The sequence below is a fragment of the Oncorhynchus kisutch genome, linkage group LG29, assembly GCF_002021735.2.
Source record: "Oncorhynchus kisutch isolate 150728-3 linkage group LG29, Okis_V2, whole genome shotgun sequence".
In the NCBI taxonomy this organism is placed as follows: domain Eukaryota; kingdom Metazoa; phylum Chordata; class Actinopteri; order Salmoniformes; family Salmonidae; genus Oncorhynchus; species Oncorhynchus kisutch.
The window spans coordinates 18,807,520-18,825,368 of NC_034202.2; the positions used below are offsets into that span (position 1 = coordinate 18,807,520).

At 44.7% G+C, this 17,849-nt stretch overlaps 1 protein-coding gene across 4 annotated transcripts; it reads left to right on the forward strand.

Moving 5' to 3' along the window:
- The first annotated feature begins 1,015 nt into the window (after positions 1-1,015).
- On the forward strand, positions 1,016-17,037 carry LOC109874043 (suppressor APC domain-containing protein 2-like). 4 transcript variants are annotated; one of them, XM_031809325.1, is made up of 6 exons: positions 1,016-2,090; positions 10,433-10,563; positions 12,955-13,101; positions 13,319-13,423; positions 13,716-13,829; positions 14,043-17,037. In XM_031809325.1, the coding sequence occupies exons 1-6, from the start codon at positions 1,268-1,270 to the stop codon at positions 14,169-14,171; spliced, it is 1,449 nt and encodes a 482-aa protein (XP_031665185.1). In that variant the 5' UTR covers positions 1,016-1,267; the 3' UTR covers positions 14,172-17,037. The 4 variants fall into 4 exon arrangements, with proteins under 4 accessions (XP_031665185.1, XP_031665184.1, XP_020321376.1 ...); XM_031809324.1 differs by having other exon boundaries at positions 1,076-2,090; positions 13,719-13,829; XM_020465787.2 differs by lacking the exons at positions 1,016-2,090; positions 10,433-10,563 and adding an exon at positions 11,101-11,436 and having other exon boundaries at positions 13,719-13,829.
- Positions 17,038-17,849: the final 812 nt, after the last annotated feature.

Genomic DNA, 17,849 nt, shown 5'->3' on the forward strand with positions numbered 1-17,849 from the left:
ACTGAACTGACATCGGTCAATTAGTTGTTTAATAGTCCCTAACCGAACCCCCGAAATGTCGGTTAATCGCTCAGTACTAAAAACAATCCACAACTAGATTTTTTAAAAAGAAGCTAATGATCCTCTGTGGCGCAGTCATAACATTTTTGAAATATTTAACTTATATTTGTATAGAAGAGATTTGGCTAATTAGGTTATATACCTTTGGGAATTCGATGTCCTTTACAGAAAGCATTTAGGACTCAATTGCATGACCCTGTGAACCTACCGATCAATAAAAGAGCACCCCTCCCATTGAACAGTTCTCTCTCTCTCTCTCTCTCTCTCTCTCTCTCAACAATCAATACGTCTGCAATAGTGCTGTGTTTACTGTGTGACAGGATATTAATTTATAGATCATAAATGCATAGCCTGTGATATATATTGCAGTGAAACTAAATTACATCAATTTCAAAGTTGAGGTCAAGGGATAAGATAAGAATTCAAGTCTGAGCAAGCGAGGCTTTTAGGATAAAATGGGACTAGAAGACTTGACTTGTGTTATAAGAACCCCTTTTCTAAAGATCTTTTATGATATTTTTGGTAATATGAAGCCATACAAAGCTCTATGTTGAACATTCTGAAAGATACGTTTTCAATGGAATGTAGCTCTGTGATACAATGTTATACAATGTAGGCTATACATTGTGTCACAATATATCATAAGCATGATACTATGTACAAACATTATAATAAACATATTGTAAAAAAGACTGCCTCTGTTTTTTTTAAACAATAAAACCCACATGTAGGGAGGGTAAGGAAACCTATTTCCTCACAAAAAAAATTCCTGCGGGTAGGGTATGAATCCGAGGGTGAATAACGTCCGGCTTTATGAATAACAAAAGCACAACTCAAACTTCTGCCTTCCACAACCTCCAACCAATAAGCTCACGGCAATTCTGACCATGACCAATGGCTGCGTTCCTGGACAAATCTGCGCAGATGTTTGAAGGGCGGTCCTGTTGAAAAAGGTATGCAGGAGCCGCAAGACTTGGGAGGGAAAGTAGATACTTTCGTTAAGCGAAGGCATAAAGAAAAGCTGGTCGGATTTCTAATCTGTTTTGGAGAAATATAGTCTATAAAGACAGGTAGGGTAGGCTACTTATAAACACATTTATTTTTGTATCTCGCGTAAAGTAATAAGACGTTGGTTATAACCACATTATAAGATATATCTTGGTGAGGTTTGATTTTGGCATCATTCAATTCAACGATTGATAACTTCATGGCTTTGATAGAAACTGATACTGATGGTAGCTGCAAATTGAACGGGCCGTCGACAATTTACGGTAGGATTGGCACAAGAAGACAAGGCAAGACAGGCATAACCGGTAAAATGCAGCCCAAAGACACGGAATATTCAACAGATGGGTTACCCAAAGCCTTTTTACACAGTCTGAGGACACTCTTTGACATCCTTGATGATGGGAAGAGAGGATATGTGCACATATCGGAGATTGAGAGTAGATGGCAAGGGGCAGATACTCATGATTTGTCCGGCGGGGTTCTGGAGTGTCTGAGGCTGGTGGCCCCACCTCATGGCTGCCTGACATTTGAGCGCTTCGTGGCGGGGCTGCGATACTCCATGCCGAAAGCGGACAACAACAACCACATAAAGGCTCAGGTTTCCCTGCACCCGAAACAAGCACTTCTGCACTCCAAACGGCACCATATGCCAGCGCAAAAAACTGTCCCGCTCTCTACCTGCTCTGTCGGAACTCTGATTGAAAACAAAGTTCGCCCACTGGGTCCAAGCAATGGGACAAATACGCATCACAAACGCGCGTCCTCACTTCAGAGTCGTTCCAGACATAATGAGGGGAAAACTGGACACCCACCAGTCACCTCGGTCGTAGGGGGTCCCATGCGTTACACCAATACGGGTTATGAGAGAACAGGCAGAAGTTTGGAACGGATAACCATTGTGCCCGAAAGCGGTTCATTTCGAGCGGATTCGGTTCGGATGGGGAAGCAGACGCATCCACAGAAGAGTCGGGTGAGGTCCACAGAGTCCCTTGCTCTCGAGTCGTCAAGTCTCCAAAAACCGAGTAAGTTTGATTATCAAAGCTCAATCAAATCAGGACCAGTCTTCCATCATCTCTATCCATCTCCCCATCATGTGTATGTAATTTGTTTCTCACTATGCTAAGCGATCAGTAATCGTCCTCAGCAAAAAGATCAAGTGGGGTATAAACAGATCAGGGCTATTCTGCTGCCTCAGTCTCATTGACCCAGGTGTGGAGGTAGTGGAGTTGGAAACACAGACACACCCATTACACACATTTCTATACCAGACTGTCATCACTAAACAACTGCAGCACTAGCACCAGGTTCCGACATGTTTAGCATCACATGCTGACTAGACTAGGTTGAAAAGCATTAAACATGCATGGCAATTTAGCTACCTAGCTTGCTGTTGCTAGCTCATTTGTCCTGCGATATAAACATTGGGTTGTTATTTTACCTGAAATGCATAAAGTCTATTACTCTGACAATGAATCCACAGATAAAAGGGTACACCGAGTTTGTTTCTAGAAATCTCTCCTCCTTCAGGCTTCTTCTTTTTCTTTGGACTTTATATGGCGGTTGGCAACCAACTTTAAGGTGCTTTATGAGTGTGGACCTCAGTTCATGTTTCAATCACCCACGTGGGTATATGCTCCTAAAAACCAATGAGGACATACACACACTTTCACGCATCGTATATGCTGCTGCTACTCTATTCTTATTTTACTCTTATGAGTATCTATCCTGGTGCCTATATGTACATATCTACCTCAATGACCTCATACCCCTGCACATTGATCTGGTACTGGTACTCCCTTTATATAGCCTCATTATTGTGTATTTTATTCCTATTGTGTTATTATTTGTATTTCTTAACTCTGCATAGTTGGGAACGGCCTAGTAAGTAAGCATTTCACATTAAAGTCTCTACCTGTTGTATTCGGCGCATGTGTCAAATACAATTATATTTGATTTGTTGACAAATGGCCACATTAAAACAGAGCCCACGACCTGGGGCCACAGCTAGGGGTCAATCCTTCCACACACTCTGGGTTTTTACTAATGGAGGAGCTCAGCTAACATTATTTTGTTATTGTTATTTCAAAGCCCTGGTATGCCTCTCAAATCTCTCTGCTGCAGTGAAGAGTGTGTAATTGAATAATTGACCTCCAGCTCATCCAGAGTGAGTCACAGATCATGTCTCAAATTCTTCTGGATGCTTAGCCAGAGTTTAGACTGGGCTCTGGGCTCCTCCTATTGGGATCATCAGCCCAATTTTCCCTGGTCCTTTCCTGGTCTCGCTCATTAGACTGACCTGTGTTCACTGAAGTCAGGAAAGCTATGGAGAAAATCCTGCTCTCTCTCTCCTATGTGCACACAGGCACCCCCCCCCCCCTCTCGCTTTCTATCTCTCCCTCTAATGGCCCTGCTGAGTCCAATCCTGTCTGTATCTATAACAGGGACATGTCTGTGAAGCAGCCTGGAGGCCCTGGCTAGCTACTTATATCAGTGCCATAGACCCACGCTACCCACTACTCTCTGTAGAGCCATGGGATTGGAGAGTGTGGTGAATGGCAATGTAATCTCCCCCAGCAAACCCGCTGGATTAGCACAGATTACGTGCAGAGTAATTGAGGCACTGCAGCGGTGAAATCCTGCCCACCCCTGGCCAAGCTACCATTACCCTGCTCTCTCTTCTCTCGCTCTCACTGTGTTCCAAATGGCATCCTATTCCCTACATAGTGCACTACTTGGCCCTGGTCAAAACTAGTGCACTATATAGGAAATAGAGTGCCATTCGGGATGCAGACTCTTGGGGGATGTCCAAAATCATGGAGAGAGATCACGTCTGCCCGGCTGTGGAACCCATTGAAGAGGCTGATGTGGTATTGGCGTAGGGTAATGTGAAGAGGCTGATGTGGTATTGGAGCAGGGTAATGTGAAGAGGCTGATGTGGTATTGGAGCAGGGTAATGTGAAGAGGCTGATGTGGTATTGGCGTAGGGTAATGTGAAGAGGCTGATGTGGTATTGGATCAGGGTAATGTGAAGAGGCTGATGTGGTATTGGATCAGGGTAATGTGAAGAGGCTGATGTGGTATTGGATCAGGGTAATGTGAAGAGGCTGATGTGGTATTGGAGCAGGGTAATGTGAAGAGGCTGATGTGGTATTGGATCAGGGTAATGTGAAGAGGCTGATGTGGTATTGGATCAGGGTAATGTGAAGAGGCTGATGTGGTATTGGATCAGGGTAATGTGAAGAGGCTGATGGGGTATTGGATCAGGGTAATGTGAAGAGGCTTATGTGGTATTGGATCAGGGTATTGTCAAGAGGCTGATGTGGTATTCGAGCAGGGTAATGTGAAGAGGCGGATGTGATATTGGACCAGGGTAATGGCCCATTACCCAGTGGATGGAGCTGGACTGTGGACTATGTTTAATAGAGCTACTGACCCCAATGCTTTAGTGCCCTGCCAAAGTTAAGCTGAAAGAAAGGCATAATAACAAGTATCACATCCCTGGAACACTATGAAGTATTTCCCACACTCTTAACGGCAGCTTCTGGACAACGTCACTGTGTGGGCGACATGACGTCCATGCTATACAATGCTCTAAACACTGAAAAAAGATGAGGACAGATTGAGCATTTTTCATGGTTGCAGTGCCTGTTGTTCTATCTCTGTGTACCTGAGCAGTGAACTGTAGGCAGCCACGCAGGCAGGGGAGGCTGTGTGGAAGTGGTTGGACAGAGAGAGCGAGAGAGAGCTTGTCAGAGCTGGCCTTTCCGACCAGTCTGACTGCAAATGACCCATGAGGCGTGAGGAACAACTCACCTCTGGAAAAACTGTCTCTGGAGCCAGAGACCGTTTGGAGAACCGCAGAGGAGGTGGTGTATGTCTCTTTGTTAACAACAACTTGTCCACAATCTGTAATATTAAGGACGTCTCGAGGTTCGGCTCGCCTGAGTTAGAATACCTCATGATAAGCTGTAGACCACATCATTTACCAACAGAGTTTACATCTTTATTTGACGTAGTTTCTATTTACCACCTCAAGCTGATGCTGGCACTAAGACCGCACTCAACGAGCTGTATAAGGCCAAAAGCAAACAAGAAAATGCTCACCCAGAGTGGCCGGTGACTTTAATTCAAGAAAACTGAAATCACATTTACTCCACACACAGAGTCGCATACAAAGCTCTCCCTCGCCCTCCATTTGGTAAATCTGACCATAACTCTATCCTTCTGATTCCTGCTTAAAAGCAAAAACTCAAACAGGAAGTACCAGTGACATGCTCAATACGGAAGTGCTCTGATGAAGCAGATGCTAAGTTATAGGACTGTTTTGCTAGCACAGACTGGAATATGTTCTGGCATTCATCCGATGGCATTGAGGAGTTTACCACATCAGTCACCTGCTTCATTAATAAATGCATCGATTACTTTGTCCCCTCAGTGACTGTACATACATATCCCAACCAGAAGCCAAAGATTACAGCCAACATCTGCACTGAGCTAAAGGCTAGATCTGCTGGTTTCAATGAGCTAATCCCGCTATGCCCTCCGACGAACCGTTAAACAGGCAAAGTGTCAATACAGGACCAAGATCGAATCCTGCTACACCAGCTCTGATGCTCGTCGGATGTGGCAGGGCTTGCACACTATCATGGATTACAAATGGAAACCCAGCCGTGAGCTGTCCAGTGCCTACCAGCTAAATACTTTCTATGCGTGCTTCGAGGCTAGCAACGCTGAACTATGCATGAGAGCACCAGCTGTTTCTGGATGACTGTGTGATCACGCTCTCTGTAGCCGATGTGCGTAAGACCTTTAAACAGTTTTACATTCTCAAGGCCAAAGGGCCAGACGGATTACCAGGACACGTAGTGAGACCAGCTGGCAAGTGTCTTCACTGACATTTTCAACCTCTCCCTGACCCAGTCTGTAATACCTACATGTCTCAAGCACACCACCAGTCCCTGTGCACAAGAATGCCAAGGTAACCTGTCTGAATGACTATCGCCACGTAGCACTCACATGTGTAGCCATGACATTTTTTGAAAGGCTGGTCATGGTCATGGCATCACATCAACACCATCATCCCAGACACCCTGGACCCACTCCAATTAGCATACCACTTCAAAAGATCCACAGATGCCGCAATCGATATTGCACTCCACACTGCCCTTTCCCACCTGAACAAAAGGAACACCTACAGTGGGGCAAAAAAAGTATTTAGTCAGCAAGTTAGTCAGTGCAAGTTCTCCGACTTAAATAGATGAGAGAGGCCTGTAATTTTCATCATAGGTACACTTCAACTATGACAGACAAAATGAGAAAAAAAATACAGAAAATCACATTGTAGGATTTTTAATGAATTTATTTGCAAATTATGGTGGAAAATAAGTATTTGGTCAATAACAAAAGTTTATCTCAATACTTTGTTATATACCCTTTGTTGGCAATGACAGAGGTCAAACGTTTTCTGTAAGTCTTCAAGGTTTTCACACACTGTTGCTGGTATTTTGGCCCATTCCTCCATGCAGATCTCTTCTAGAGCAGTGATGTTTTGGGGCTGTTGCTGGGCAACACGGACTTCCAACTCCCTCCAAATATTTTCTATGGGGTAGAGATCTGGAGACTGGCTAGGCCACTCCAGGACCTTGAAATGCTTCTTACGAAGCCACTCCTTCGTTGCCTGGGGGGTGTGTTTGGGATCATTGTCATGCTGAAAGACCCAGCCACGTTTCATCTTCAATGCCCTTGCTGATGGAAGGAGGCTTTCACTCAAAATCTCACGATACATGGCCCCATTCATTCTTTCCTTTACACGGATCAGTCGTCCTGGTCCCTTTGCAGAAAAACAGCCCCAAAGCATGATGTTTCCACCCCCATGTTTCACAGTAGGTATGGTGTTCTTTGGATGCAACTCGGCATTCCTTGTCCTCCAAACACGACGAGTTGAGTTTTTACGAAAAAGTTATATTTTGGTTTCATCTGACCATATGACATTCTCCCAATCTTCTTCTGGATCATCCAAATGCTCTCTAGCAAACTTCAGACGGGCCTGGACATGTACTGGCTTAAGCAGAGGGACACGTCTGGCACTGCAGGATTTGAGTCCCTGGCGGCGTAGTGTGTTACTGATGGTAGGCTTTGTTACTTTGGTCCCAACTCTCTGCAGGTCATTCACTAGGTCCCCCCGTGTGGTTCTGGGATTTTTGCTCACCGTTCTTGTGATCATTTTGACCCCACGGGGTGAGATCTTGCGTGGAGCCCCAGATCGAGGGAGATTATCAGTGGTCTTGCATGTCTTCCATTTCCTAATAATTGCTCCCACAGTTGATTTCTTCAAACCAAGCTGCTTACCTATTGCAGATTCAGTTTTCCCAGCCTGGTGCAGGTCTACAATTTTGTTTCTGGTGTCCTTTGACAGCTCTTTGGTCTTGGCCATAGTGGAGTTTGGAGTGTGACTGTTTGAGGTTGTGGACAGGTGTCTTTTATACTGATAACATAAGTTAAGTTATAAGTTCAAACAGGTGCCATTAATACAGGTAACGAGTGGAGGACAGAGGAGCCTCTTAAAGAAGAAGTTACAGGTCTGTGAGAGCCAGAAATCCTGCTTGTTTGTAGGTGACCAAATACTTATTTTCCACCATAATTTGCAAATAAATTCATAAAAAATCCTACAATGTGATTTATTTATTTTTTCTCTCATTTTGTCTGTCATAGTTGAAGTGTACCTATGATGAACATTACAGGCCTCTCTCATCTTTTTAAGTGGGAGAACTTGCACAATTGGTGGCTGACTAAATACTTTTTTGCCCCACTGTATGTGAGAATGCAGTTCATTGAATACAGCTCTGTGATCAACACCATTGTGCCCTTCAAGCTCATCGCTAATCTAACGATGCTGGGATTAAACACCTCCCTCTACAACTGAATCCTTCCTGACGGGCCACCCCCAGGTGGTTAAGGTAGGCAACAACAACTACGCCACGCTGACCTTCAACACGGGGGCCCCTCAGGGGTGTGTGCTTAGTCCCCTCCTGTACTCCCTGTTCACCCACGACTCCAACACCATCATTAAATTAGCAGACGACACAGCCTGATCACTGACGACGATGAGACAGCCTACAGGGAGGAGGTCAGAGACCTGGCAGTGTGGTGGCAGGACAATAACCTCTCCCTCAACGTCAGCAAGACAAGGGAGCTGATTGTGGACTACAGGAAACGGAGGACCGAGCATGCCCCCATCAACATCAAAGGGTCTGTTGTGGAACAGGTTGAGAGCTTCAAGTTCCTTGGTGCCCACATCAATAAGGAAGTATCATGGTCCACACACATCAACCGAGTCATGAAGAGGGCACTGCAACGCCTCGTCACCCTCATAAGGCTGAAAAGATTATGCATGTGCCCTCAGATCCTCAAAAAGTTCTACAGCTGCAGCATTGAGAGCATCTTGACATGAGACGCACGGCGCTACAGAGGGTAGTGCATACCGCCTAATACATAACTGGGGCCGAGCTCCCTGCCACCCAGGACCTTTATACCAGGTGGTGTCAGAGGAAGACCCTAAAAATCGTCAAAGACTCCAGCCACACAAGTCATAGACTGTTCTCTCTGCTACCACAAGTCTGGAACAAACAGGACCCTGAACAGCTTATACCCCCAAGCCATAAGACTGCTAAATAGTTAGTTAAATAGTTCCCCAATACCTACCAGGACTATCTGTAGTGACCCTTTTTGCACTAACTCTTTTGACTCATCAAATACGCTGCTGCTACTATTTATTATGTATCCTGTTGCCTAGTCACTTTATCTCTACCTATATGTACATATCTACCTCAAATTACCTCGTACCCCTGCACATCAACTCTGTACTGGTATCCCATGTATATAGGCAAGTTATCATTACTCATTGTGTATTTATTCCTTTCGTTATTATTTGTACATTTATTCTTTGTGTTATTATGTTAAATGTTTTCAACAACAAAAAAGTAGAAATGGCCATTAGGCTCTCTTTCAATTAGCAATGCTGTTTCAAGGCATGCAAATGAGGCTTACCTACACTGGTAAACAGTATCCTCTTTGGGTGCCACAGTCCAACTTTACGATTATCTAGAGCCACTAAACTAGGTGCTCTACATATTTCCCTCCACCTCTCTGAACCCCGCATACTCCTGCCTTCAAGGAACTATCTCCAGTTACCGATTAACAGGATTTCTAGAAGTCCGGATACAACATGGAAACGTGTCATGTTTTCTCTGCTCTGTTATCAACTATCACCTGAACTGTTTTTATATACATAAGTTCTTACATTTTATTCTCATCTTCCCCCAGAATTGTTATTTATCCCCATTCAATACAACCCAACCAGATAGGGTTGATAAGGTTAGCAGGGAGGGAGGGTAGCGCCCTCGTGTGGCCACCAAAGGCACTGCAGGGTTTACAGATTTCACTATTCTGAGTAGTGGCCTCTCCCCTTTCTCTCTCTCTCTCTCTCTCTCTCTCTGTGTCTCTTTCTCTCTTGTGTTCTCCCTCGTTCACTCACTCACTCACTCACTCATAGACTGTTCTCTCTGCTACCGCATGGCAAGTAGTAGCGATGCACCAAGTCTCGAACCAACAGGATCCTGAACAACGTTTACCCCCAAGCCATGGGACTGCTAAATAGTTAACCAAATAGCTACCCAGACTGCATTGGCCATTTTTGCAGCAACTCATTTGATTCATCACTTACTGTATGCTGCTGCCTCTACTCTGTTTATTATCTATTCTGTTGCCTAGTCACTTTACCCCTGCCTATAGGTACATAGTACCTCAATTACCTCCTAGTCTTGTACATCGACTTGGTACCTAATGTATATAGCCAAGTTATCATTGCTCATTTTGTGTTTGTTCCTCGTTATTTTTTAAATAATTTTCCAAAATGTTCTCTGCATTGTAAGTAAGCATTTCACTGTTAGTCTACACTTGTTGTTTATGTGAAAGCATGTGACAAATTACAATTTGATTTGATTTGGGGTGGGGTTTCGGTGACAATGTCTCTTTTGATTGTTGGCTGGGGGACAGTTCAGTTCTATCATAGATGGAAACCGTGATGCACTGAACACAACAGAGTGGGTCAGAACTTCTCTCTGATGTTCATGTCCATCGAGCTCTATGTATTTGATACTAACATTATAGAAGTGCAAACAAGTTTGTTCTTCCTCACAGCAAATGGGTATGTTTACATTTTATGTATTAATTATCCAGTTACCCAAAGCATAGTTGTACTAACCAGACAGTTGATACCTGTGTTCCAGACAAGACCTGGAAGTCAGTTGGTGAAATCATCAAAAAATCTTTCTGACCACCCATTCCTGCCCAATTTCTGGTCCAGGTATTGTGGAGGCTGGGTTACCGAGGTCCCAGAGTGAGTCAGTCACGGGATTCACTGTCTCCAGACGCCATGGGCGGAGCCGAGATGAGCAGAGACGCCACACCATCACCAACGGGGTGGATTATGGAATGGTACTTACGCCCGCTAACACACACACACACACACACACACACACACACACACACACACACACACACACACACACACACACACACACACACACACACACACACACACACACACACACACACACACACACACACACACACTCACACACACACACACACATACACATACACATACACTGTTGCATTATGCACAGTTTTCAGAGAGGCAGTCAAACAACCATGTTCTCACTGCCAGTGAAAACAGATATTTTGTGACCCACAGACAACGTGAAAGTGGTCTCATACTGGTGTTCAGTGATATGGTTGGTGTTAGGGGTCAGTTCAACTTTTTATCTAGAGTGGGGGTGAGGTGGAGAACAGTTTCATGGATAAACAGGCCTATCTGCTCTGTGCAGACTGCAACTGCTGTAGGTCACTTTGTTTCTATTGGCCAAAACCCACCATTAACTCCCCCATTCAACCCCTCTCCCTACACCCCTCCCACCTTTCACTCAGTCCAGCCCCTCTCCCCCTGTGGCCCTCCCAATCTCCTGCCCCCTTTCCATGCCTCCTCTCGCCCTCTTTTTCTCTCTTTCTATCCCCCTGCCTCCAGTTTCTCTCTGAGCCCTACTTTATCCCCCTCTCTATGTCTTCTCCTCTCCTTCCACTCGTTCTCTGTGTGAAGTCGTAGAGGGAGCTGCTCCCCCCTCCCCCTCCCCCCTCTGGCCGCCTGTCCTCATTGTAATGAGCCGGGTCGGGCCCAGGGGCCTGGAAGCAGGGGATTCGCTTGGCCCACCCGGCCCAGCCTGGACAGCTGTCTGGGCAGCCTACACCACTGTCTTCATCCCTCTCAGCAGCAGTCTGTACAGCAGCAAGGCGCTGCACTTTTTCCTCGGGGTGAGTGAGAACAACTAGAGGAGAGAGGTCAGGAAAGAGAAGTAAAAACGGAGTCTTGTTTGGTCATTGAGCTGTTTCCATGTATGTGTATGTCTATTACCCGCTTGCAGATGTGTGTTGAGCAGTGTCAAAATGTAACTATGGAGTTATGAGCAGAGTCAGGGAGAGATAACTGTTTGTCAACTAATTGAATATTTAACAGTTCTGTGTCTGCGGTTGATGTGTTGTTGAAGCTAGTGGAAAGTACCAGTTTCAGTTGGTGTCTTGTTGATAACCAGTAAACTCCTAGTTGTAATGTTTGTTCCTCTGGCCCTAGCAGGTGTATGGTAGTTTGTACTGTTTGGAGCTGTTGTGTAGATTATCCTGATGCCCATGATTTTGTACTTTGTGATTTTAGATACGACAACATCAGCTGTGTCATGCCGTTGTAGTACGCTTTGCCATTTTAACATTTACATTCAAATCATTTAGCAGATGCTCTTATCCATAGCGACTTACAGGAGCAATTACGGTTAGGTGCCTTGCTCAAGGGCACATCGTCGGCTCGGGGATTCACTCCACCGACCTCTCAGTGACGCTGTTAACCGCGAGGCCACCTGCAGCCCTGGTGATGTTAGCTTTGTCAGCCAGCTCTCCCCTCCCGTACCCCCCTCTCCCCTCTGCAACTTTTCCTCCCCCTGTTCTGTGTTCTCTCCCCTCTTTACAGAGCAGATTTTCCCTGCCTGTGGCCCACCACACAAACACAGCCTGACACTCTGGGTCACGCTTCATTCCAGCCACAACCCCACCCCCCACTCCCCAACCTCTCTTTCATCCCTCGCTCTCCTCTCCTCTGTTTGCAGCTCCCATTCATCCCAGTATGGCCAGAGCTGAAAGGGGAAATGTGTTTAGTATGCAGTGATGGCACAAGAGGTTTACCCTGGCTAATTACAGTCCAGATCAGATAACAACAACGACAGGATCAGTAGACTTTGACAATACTGGTTGGTTTGGCCACCGCATTATGTCATTGGGAACTAGGCCTTTGTACAGACATGGTTTTCCCAACGGTGATAGTGTATAGAGGGTGGCTGAATGCCAGGAATGGGGCCTGTGCTGTGGTACTGGAGGATAGGATGGTCAGCAGAACTCTATGCTGTCTACCGGTCACTGGGACAGGACGACCTGTTGTAGTGGCTACTGTTTTCCCATTCTTAGGTCTCTGCATGGTTGCCACGGTGCCGGGCTGATCGCTGCTCTTAACATTGTCTCTCCTGTTGAGATCAGGGTACCACTCCGGCACAATTGGCCCAGTGCCATTGTCTCAGAACAAAAGCGGCAGTCAAATGTGCAAATAGAAGGGTGCAGATTTCCCAAGTCACCCAAAACAACATAACCATCATAAATATTGACATGCAAGCTTTGTTTGGGGCTCAGGATGAGTATAAGCTTGAGGGGACAGGTTCGCCAAATGACTTCAGGTAAGTGACCCATATTGACGATGACAGTAAGAGAGAAGTTGTTCCCCCCTCCCTCCAGCTGAAGCAGATGAAGGAGTTGGAGCAGGAGAAGGACTCTCTGCTGGCCGGTCTGGGCGTGGTGGAGCGGGCTAGAGAGTGGTACCAGACTCAGATCCACAACGTCACCGAGAGACAGAGACACGTGGGCCAAAGCAACCACTGCACGGTAACGACTGTTCATTAGGCAACAAACAGACGGAAAAATAACTGAAACAGGGAGGGACTACTATTGAGGTTCAATAAGAAACGCTCCTTTTCGTTTTCCGTTGCATACCCTAATGAACATGACCCAAGGCATGTATACAATTTAGTAGGAATGGATGATACAGTGTATGAATTATCTGAAGCTGTCCAGTTCTTACTCTCTTTCTCTCTCCCACCAGGATTCCTTCGCAGAATCCCAGAATCAAAGTCACAGGAATGTTCTGCTTCCCAAGCTGCAGGAAGTCAACCGTTGCCTTAATGACCTAATTTCCTGCTCTGGAACGGTGCGTCTTGAAATAAGACACCTTACCTGACTGTGTCTAACTGAGCGTCCTCACTGCTCTTAAAATGGGGGATGGTTGTCTCATATGACTGTGTCATTTCTAAGGTCAAATTGAATTCCACGGCAATTTTGAAGGGACTTATTTTCCTCTTACTGGAGTCCTCCCAGTGGCAATTAGATGTTGAGAGGTAGTTCTACGTTTTAGAAACAGAGTATAGTCAAGCCTAAACACTAGAGTCGTTACTGAAACATGGTAATTCATGGGGAATAATCTTTCTTTCTCTCCCTCTTAGCAGTCTTTCCCATCCTCCAGCTCCCAGCCCACAGTGATCTCCTCCAGCTCCCAGCCTCCTGCCCCCCCACAAGCCATTCAGAGACTAAAGGACCAGAACCGCCTTCTCACCCAGGTAAACTGAACATATCATGTCAATGTATTGTAAATGTCCAGATTTCCTGAACACCTCACCACTGTCCCTTTATGATGGTCTGACCTCTACCTATGTCTTCTCCCTGCTGCACTGGAGCTGTGTGTAAACTCCTTTAATGCACAATAAAGGCTTGTTTAAACTCAAAACCATCTTCCCCCCTGTCCATGTCTCTCGTCCTCCATCCCGTTGCAGGAGGTGACAGATAAGGGTAAGCGCATCACTCAGCTGGAGCAGGAGAAGTCTGCTCTGATCAAACAGCTGTTTGAGGCTCGCGCCCGGAGCACGCATGACAGCAGCACCATGGACTCCACCTTCATCTGAATACAGACACCATAATACAACCACACTGGGCTCCAGCTCTATCTGACCCCCCCCCCAGTCACAACAAGACAACTGTATCACTCCTACTGGATTCCATACTCAACTCACCACTTCTGTGATGAAAGCACCTTGAACTTTATACCCCACATTGTACCACTCCCCTTGGATCTCCCCAACTGACCACTCCACTTAAAATGGCCTGCACACTAATCTGGGCCGGCCACTCCTTGAGGGGAGGGACCCCCGAGTCAACCCTCCTATAATACAGTCAGCCTCACCCACTGGGCAAAAATCCAGGAACACCAGTCTTACCACTCCTAACTGGGGCCTTCCCAGGATTCCACTCCCACTTGATCACTCCAAGGATCTACTGTGATGCACTAGGATCCTACCTTATTGGACCAGCCTTTATGTTTACCCTCCCTCTCATCACAGTATATCCTATGTGATTGGACATCATCGACTACATTTAAAACCGCTACAGGGAGCTACAGGATCCATCCCTGCCAATCACCATGACAACAGCTGCTGTACAAAATACATTTGTTATAGAGGGACTTCCAGACCGATACACACACCACACTAAAAATGTCGATTTTTTTTTTTAAATGAAAAAGTTGATGTGCTGTGATCTACCATTCCAACACATTGTTGTTACCCATTTAATCCAGAGACTTTGATCCCGGTCACACATTGGTCAATATTTCTCCCCTTCTATTCCAATACACCCAGTTGTGAACCTCAAATCTTCATTGACATAGTTGATATGATGAGAAGCTGAGCTCTCCTGACCTGGAGGGCACAATGACTGTGCAGCATCTCATTTATGTCTCTCTAAGTGCCCTTTAAGTGACGCACCAGTATATATAGCCTATTGCCCACCATTTTAGAAGCAGAGCAGCGTGTAAATATCACATTTTGTTTCCCTTAAAGTGAATGTATATTGAGAACACCAAAAGGTCCTACAAGCCAAGGGGATCGAGTAGAGGAGAGGGTAAGAGAGAGGTTTGCACGTAGAAGAGACTTGAAGATGAGAAGGATTGGTATATATTGAATGTGCATTGAGCCCTGGTCCTCTGGAGCAGGGCGTGGCTCAGAGAAGAGGGCTGTTGTGTTGGCTAGTGGAATTAAAGTGACTCCTTGGTTATTAGGCCTCTAATGTAATGATTCATGCAAGACTGGTTTTATCGTGCCACTTCTCCTCTGTGGTGTCCTGGAGCCTTTTTTTTTTTAAAGAAAAAAAAGAATGTGATCCCACTTTCTGTTCATCCTGTACTAACATGGTATGTGAGACTTGGTTCCCTGAGAGGTGAACACCAAGCACAGGTGCAACCGCTCTTTACTGCTGTTCTTCATAATGGTCCCACTAATCCAGGATAATAAACCACGTGGTCGACAGGGGCCGCTCAGTCTTGAACCCCCTTTTTAACTGAGAATTAAAAATAAAAATCTTTTAGTGGCTGTAGATTGCTATGTAACGCAGCTATGTGATGATGTTGCAGTGCAACTTGTATTAGGTACTGTCGTTATGTCTGCATACCAATACTCTCTGCTGTGACTGACTGCCTGTGACTGACTGCTGTGACTGACTGCTGTGACTGACTGCTGTGACTGACTCCTGTTTGATTGTATGTCTTTGGTCTCGTTATCTCGCTGCACATGAGTATATGCCACCCTATCATTTCCTATTTCAATTGAAGTATTCCCACTTGACTGTAAAATAAACACCAAAAGGTGCCAATAAGGTCATACTATCGATCAGCCACCTTTTCATCTATTTTGTGGTGTTTTACCTTGTGATTAATTTAGCCTTGCTTTTTCATTCCGTTGTATTCCAGGGTTGATCCAGATGAGGGTGGTTTTAAGATGTTAAATTAGCATCTTGTTGAACAAAGTTGACTTGATTTAGAAAGCAGTCCCCTCTATGCAGGTGGATGTAATGGGTCAGGATGTTGACTGAACAGCTTTTGGGTGCAGGGTGCCTCCAAGTCCTGTTTTTCAACCAGAATCTTACAAACTCTGGGTTGCAGACTGAGTAGGTTAATTGACGTTTATCAACATTGATAACGAAATTCTCATAACAGCATGGCACAGTTGGGAGCTTGTAATGTACATAGGACCTGTTATATTACCTCTAAAACAACCTCTTTTCCAGTATAGCAGATATTTAGAAAGTGAAGGAAAATATAAATAATTCTTACTTTGGTTAAAAAAGGTTTATACAGACAGCACACTGGGCAAATATTTCACATCTGGATTCATATTTGATTTGTTGTTGTCAGCAAACATGAATTCAATTTAAAAAATCAACCAGTAAAACCCTCTTGTTGATTTGTGGTTGAAACCCGTGTTGAATTTAAACCATTTCTGCAACATCAATCAAAGAGCCATATTTGTTTACGTTGTGGGGAACAACAATGTGCGGGGGTGTCTATGGAAGAATGTTGCATCTTATTAAAACTGTTGATACACAAACGTCTCAATGAGAAAGTGTGTAAGAGGACAGGTATTCGAGGACGTGTAGCTTTGTCTTGAACCAGGCTTCCCTAAAACAGGTGTTGACAACAACGTGATTTTGGAGGTATGGCAACGCGGGACTAGATGGCGGGTAGTAGTGCTCATGTGTGGAGAGAAAGAAGACTGTCTTGTTTATCTGGATAGAATTACTGATACATTTGCATCTGATACTCTTTCTTCCTCTTCTTTTGTAAAACTCTTTGTCGGTGGCTGCCAGTAAATAGCACCGTTAAATAATCACACACATATAATAGCGCTTAACTAGTTGACTGTTTTTTTTCTCCAATTTGTTCTTTCTGATCAAATAAAAAAGCAACCCGTGCCAAGTTGATGGACAGGTTGAAATGAATAACCTTTGATTGAGTGTGTTATTGTAAAGATGGATGGACAGAGTGTAACTGACCAGAGATGGTAAATGATCTGTGCGACAATGAGAAATATTACCCATGTATCTCTTCCAGACTACTAGAAGCTACATAGTCTATTCTCAGATAGAGATCTTTGTGTCTTCCGTTGAGAGATAATACAACTGGCATTAGGCTTCTCTGACAGATCAATGATTGCCATTGTATTTAATTAGGTGGACAATGCCTCACAGATAAACGTCAGACTAGGAAATGCCCTAGTACGATATCACAGTATGACATAATTCATCCAATATTCAATTTGGATTTCATTAGTTAAGATCCAACGGAGACGATTTTAATAAGTAATATAATTCTGTTTGGCCTGAACATACATCTTAGACTTTATTGGGATTGGTATAATGACTACTGTATGTCTTTCAAATGTTTTAGAAATGGTGAGACTGTGGGGTTTATTCATGAGACATTAGGATGTGACCATTGAGCAAGTTGAGGAAGCTAAACTCCTAGGTATAACATTGGATGGTCAATTATCATGGTCAAGTCATATTGACAGAGTTGTTGTGAAGATGGGGAGGGGTCTGGTTGTTATAAAAAAAATATGCTCTGTGTTTTTTTTTTTACACAAAAATCAACTGTTCTAGTTGTTCAGGCTCTGGTCTTGTCCCATCTTGATCACTATCCGGAATATGTGAAGCAAAGTCGCAGCTTGTCCTTCACTGCACGTGCAAAACTATCATCAACGACATGCATACCATTCCTTCCTGGTTGAGAGTTGACGAGAGATGAACTGCTT

Coding starts and splice junctions, on each gene's coding strand:
- LOC109874043 (XM_031809325.1), top strand. CDS start 1,268: ATGGCTTTGATAGAAACTGATACTGATGGTAGCTGCAAATTGAACGGG. Junction 10,564..12,954: donor ACGGGGTGGATTATGGAATG/GTACTTACGCCC, acceptor CCCTCCCTCCAG/CTGAAGCAGATGAAGGAGTT. Junction 13,830..14,042: donor AGAACCGCCTTCTCACCCAG/GTAAACTGAACA, acceptor ATCCCGTTGCAG/GAGGTGACAGATAAGGGTAA.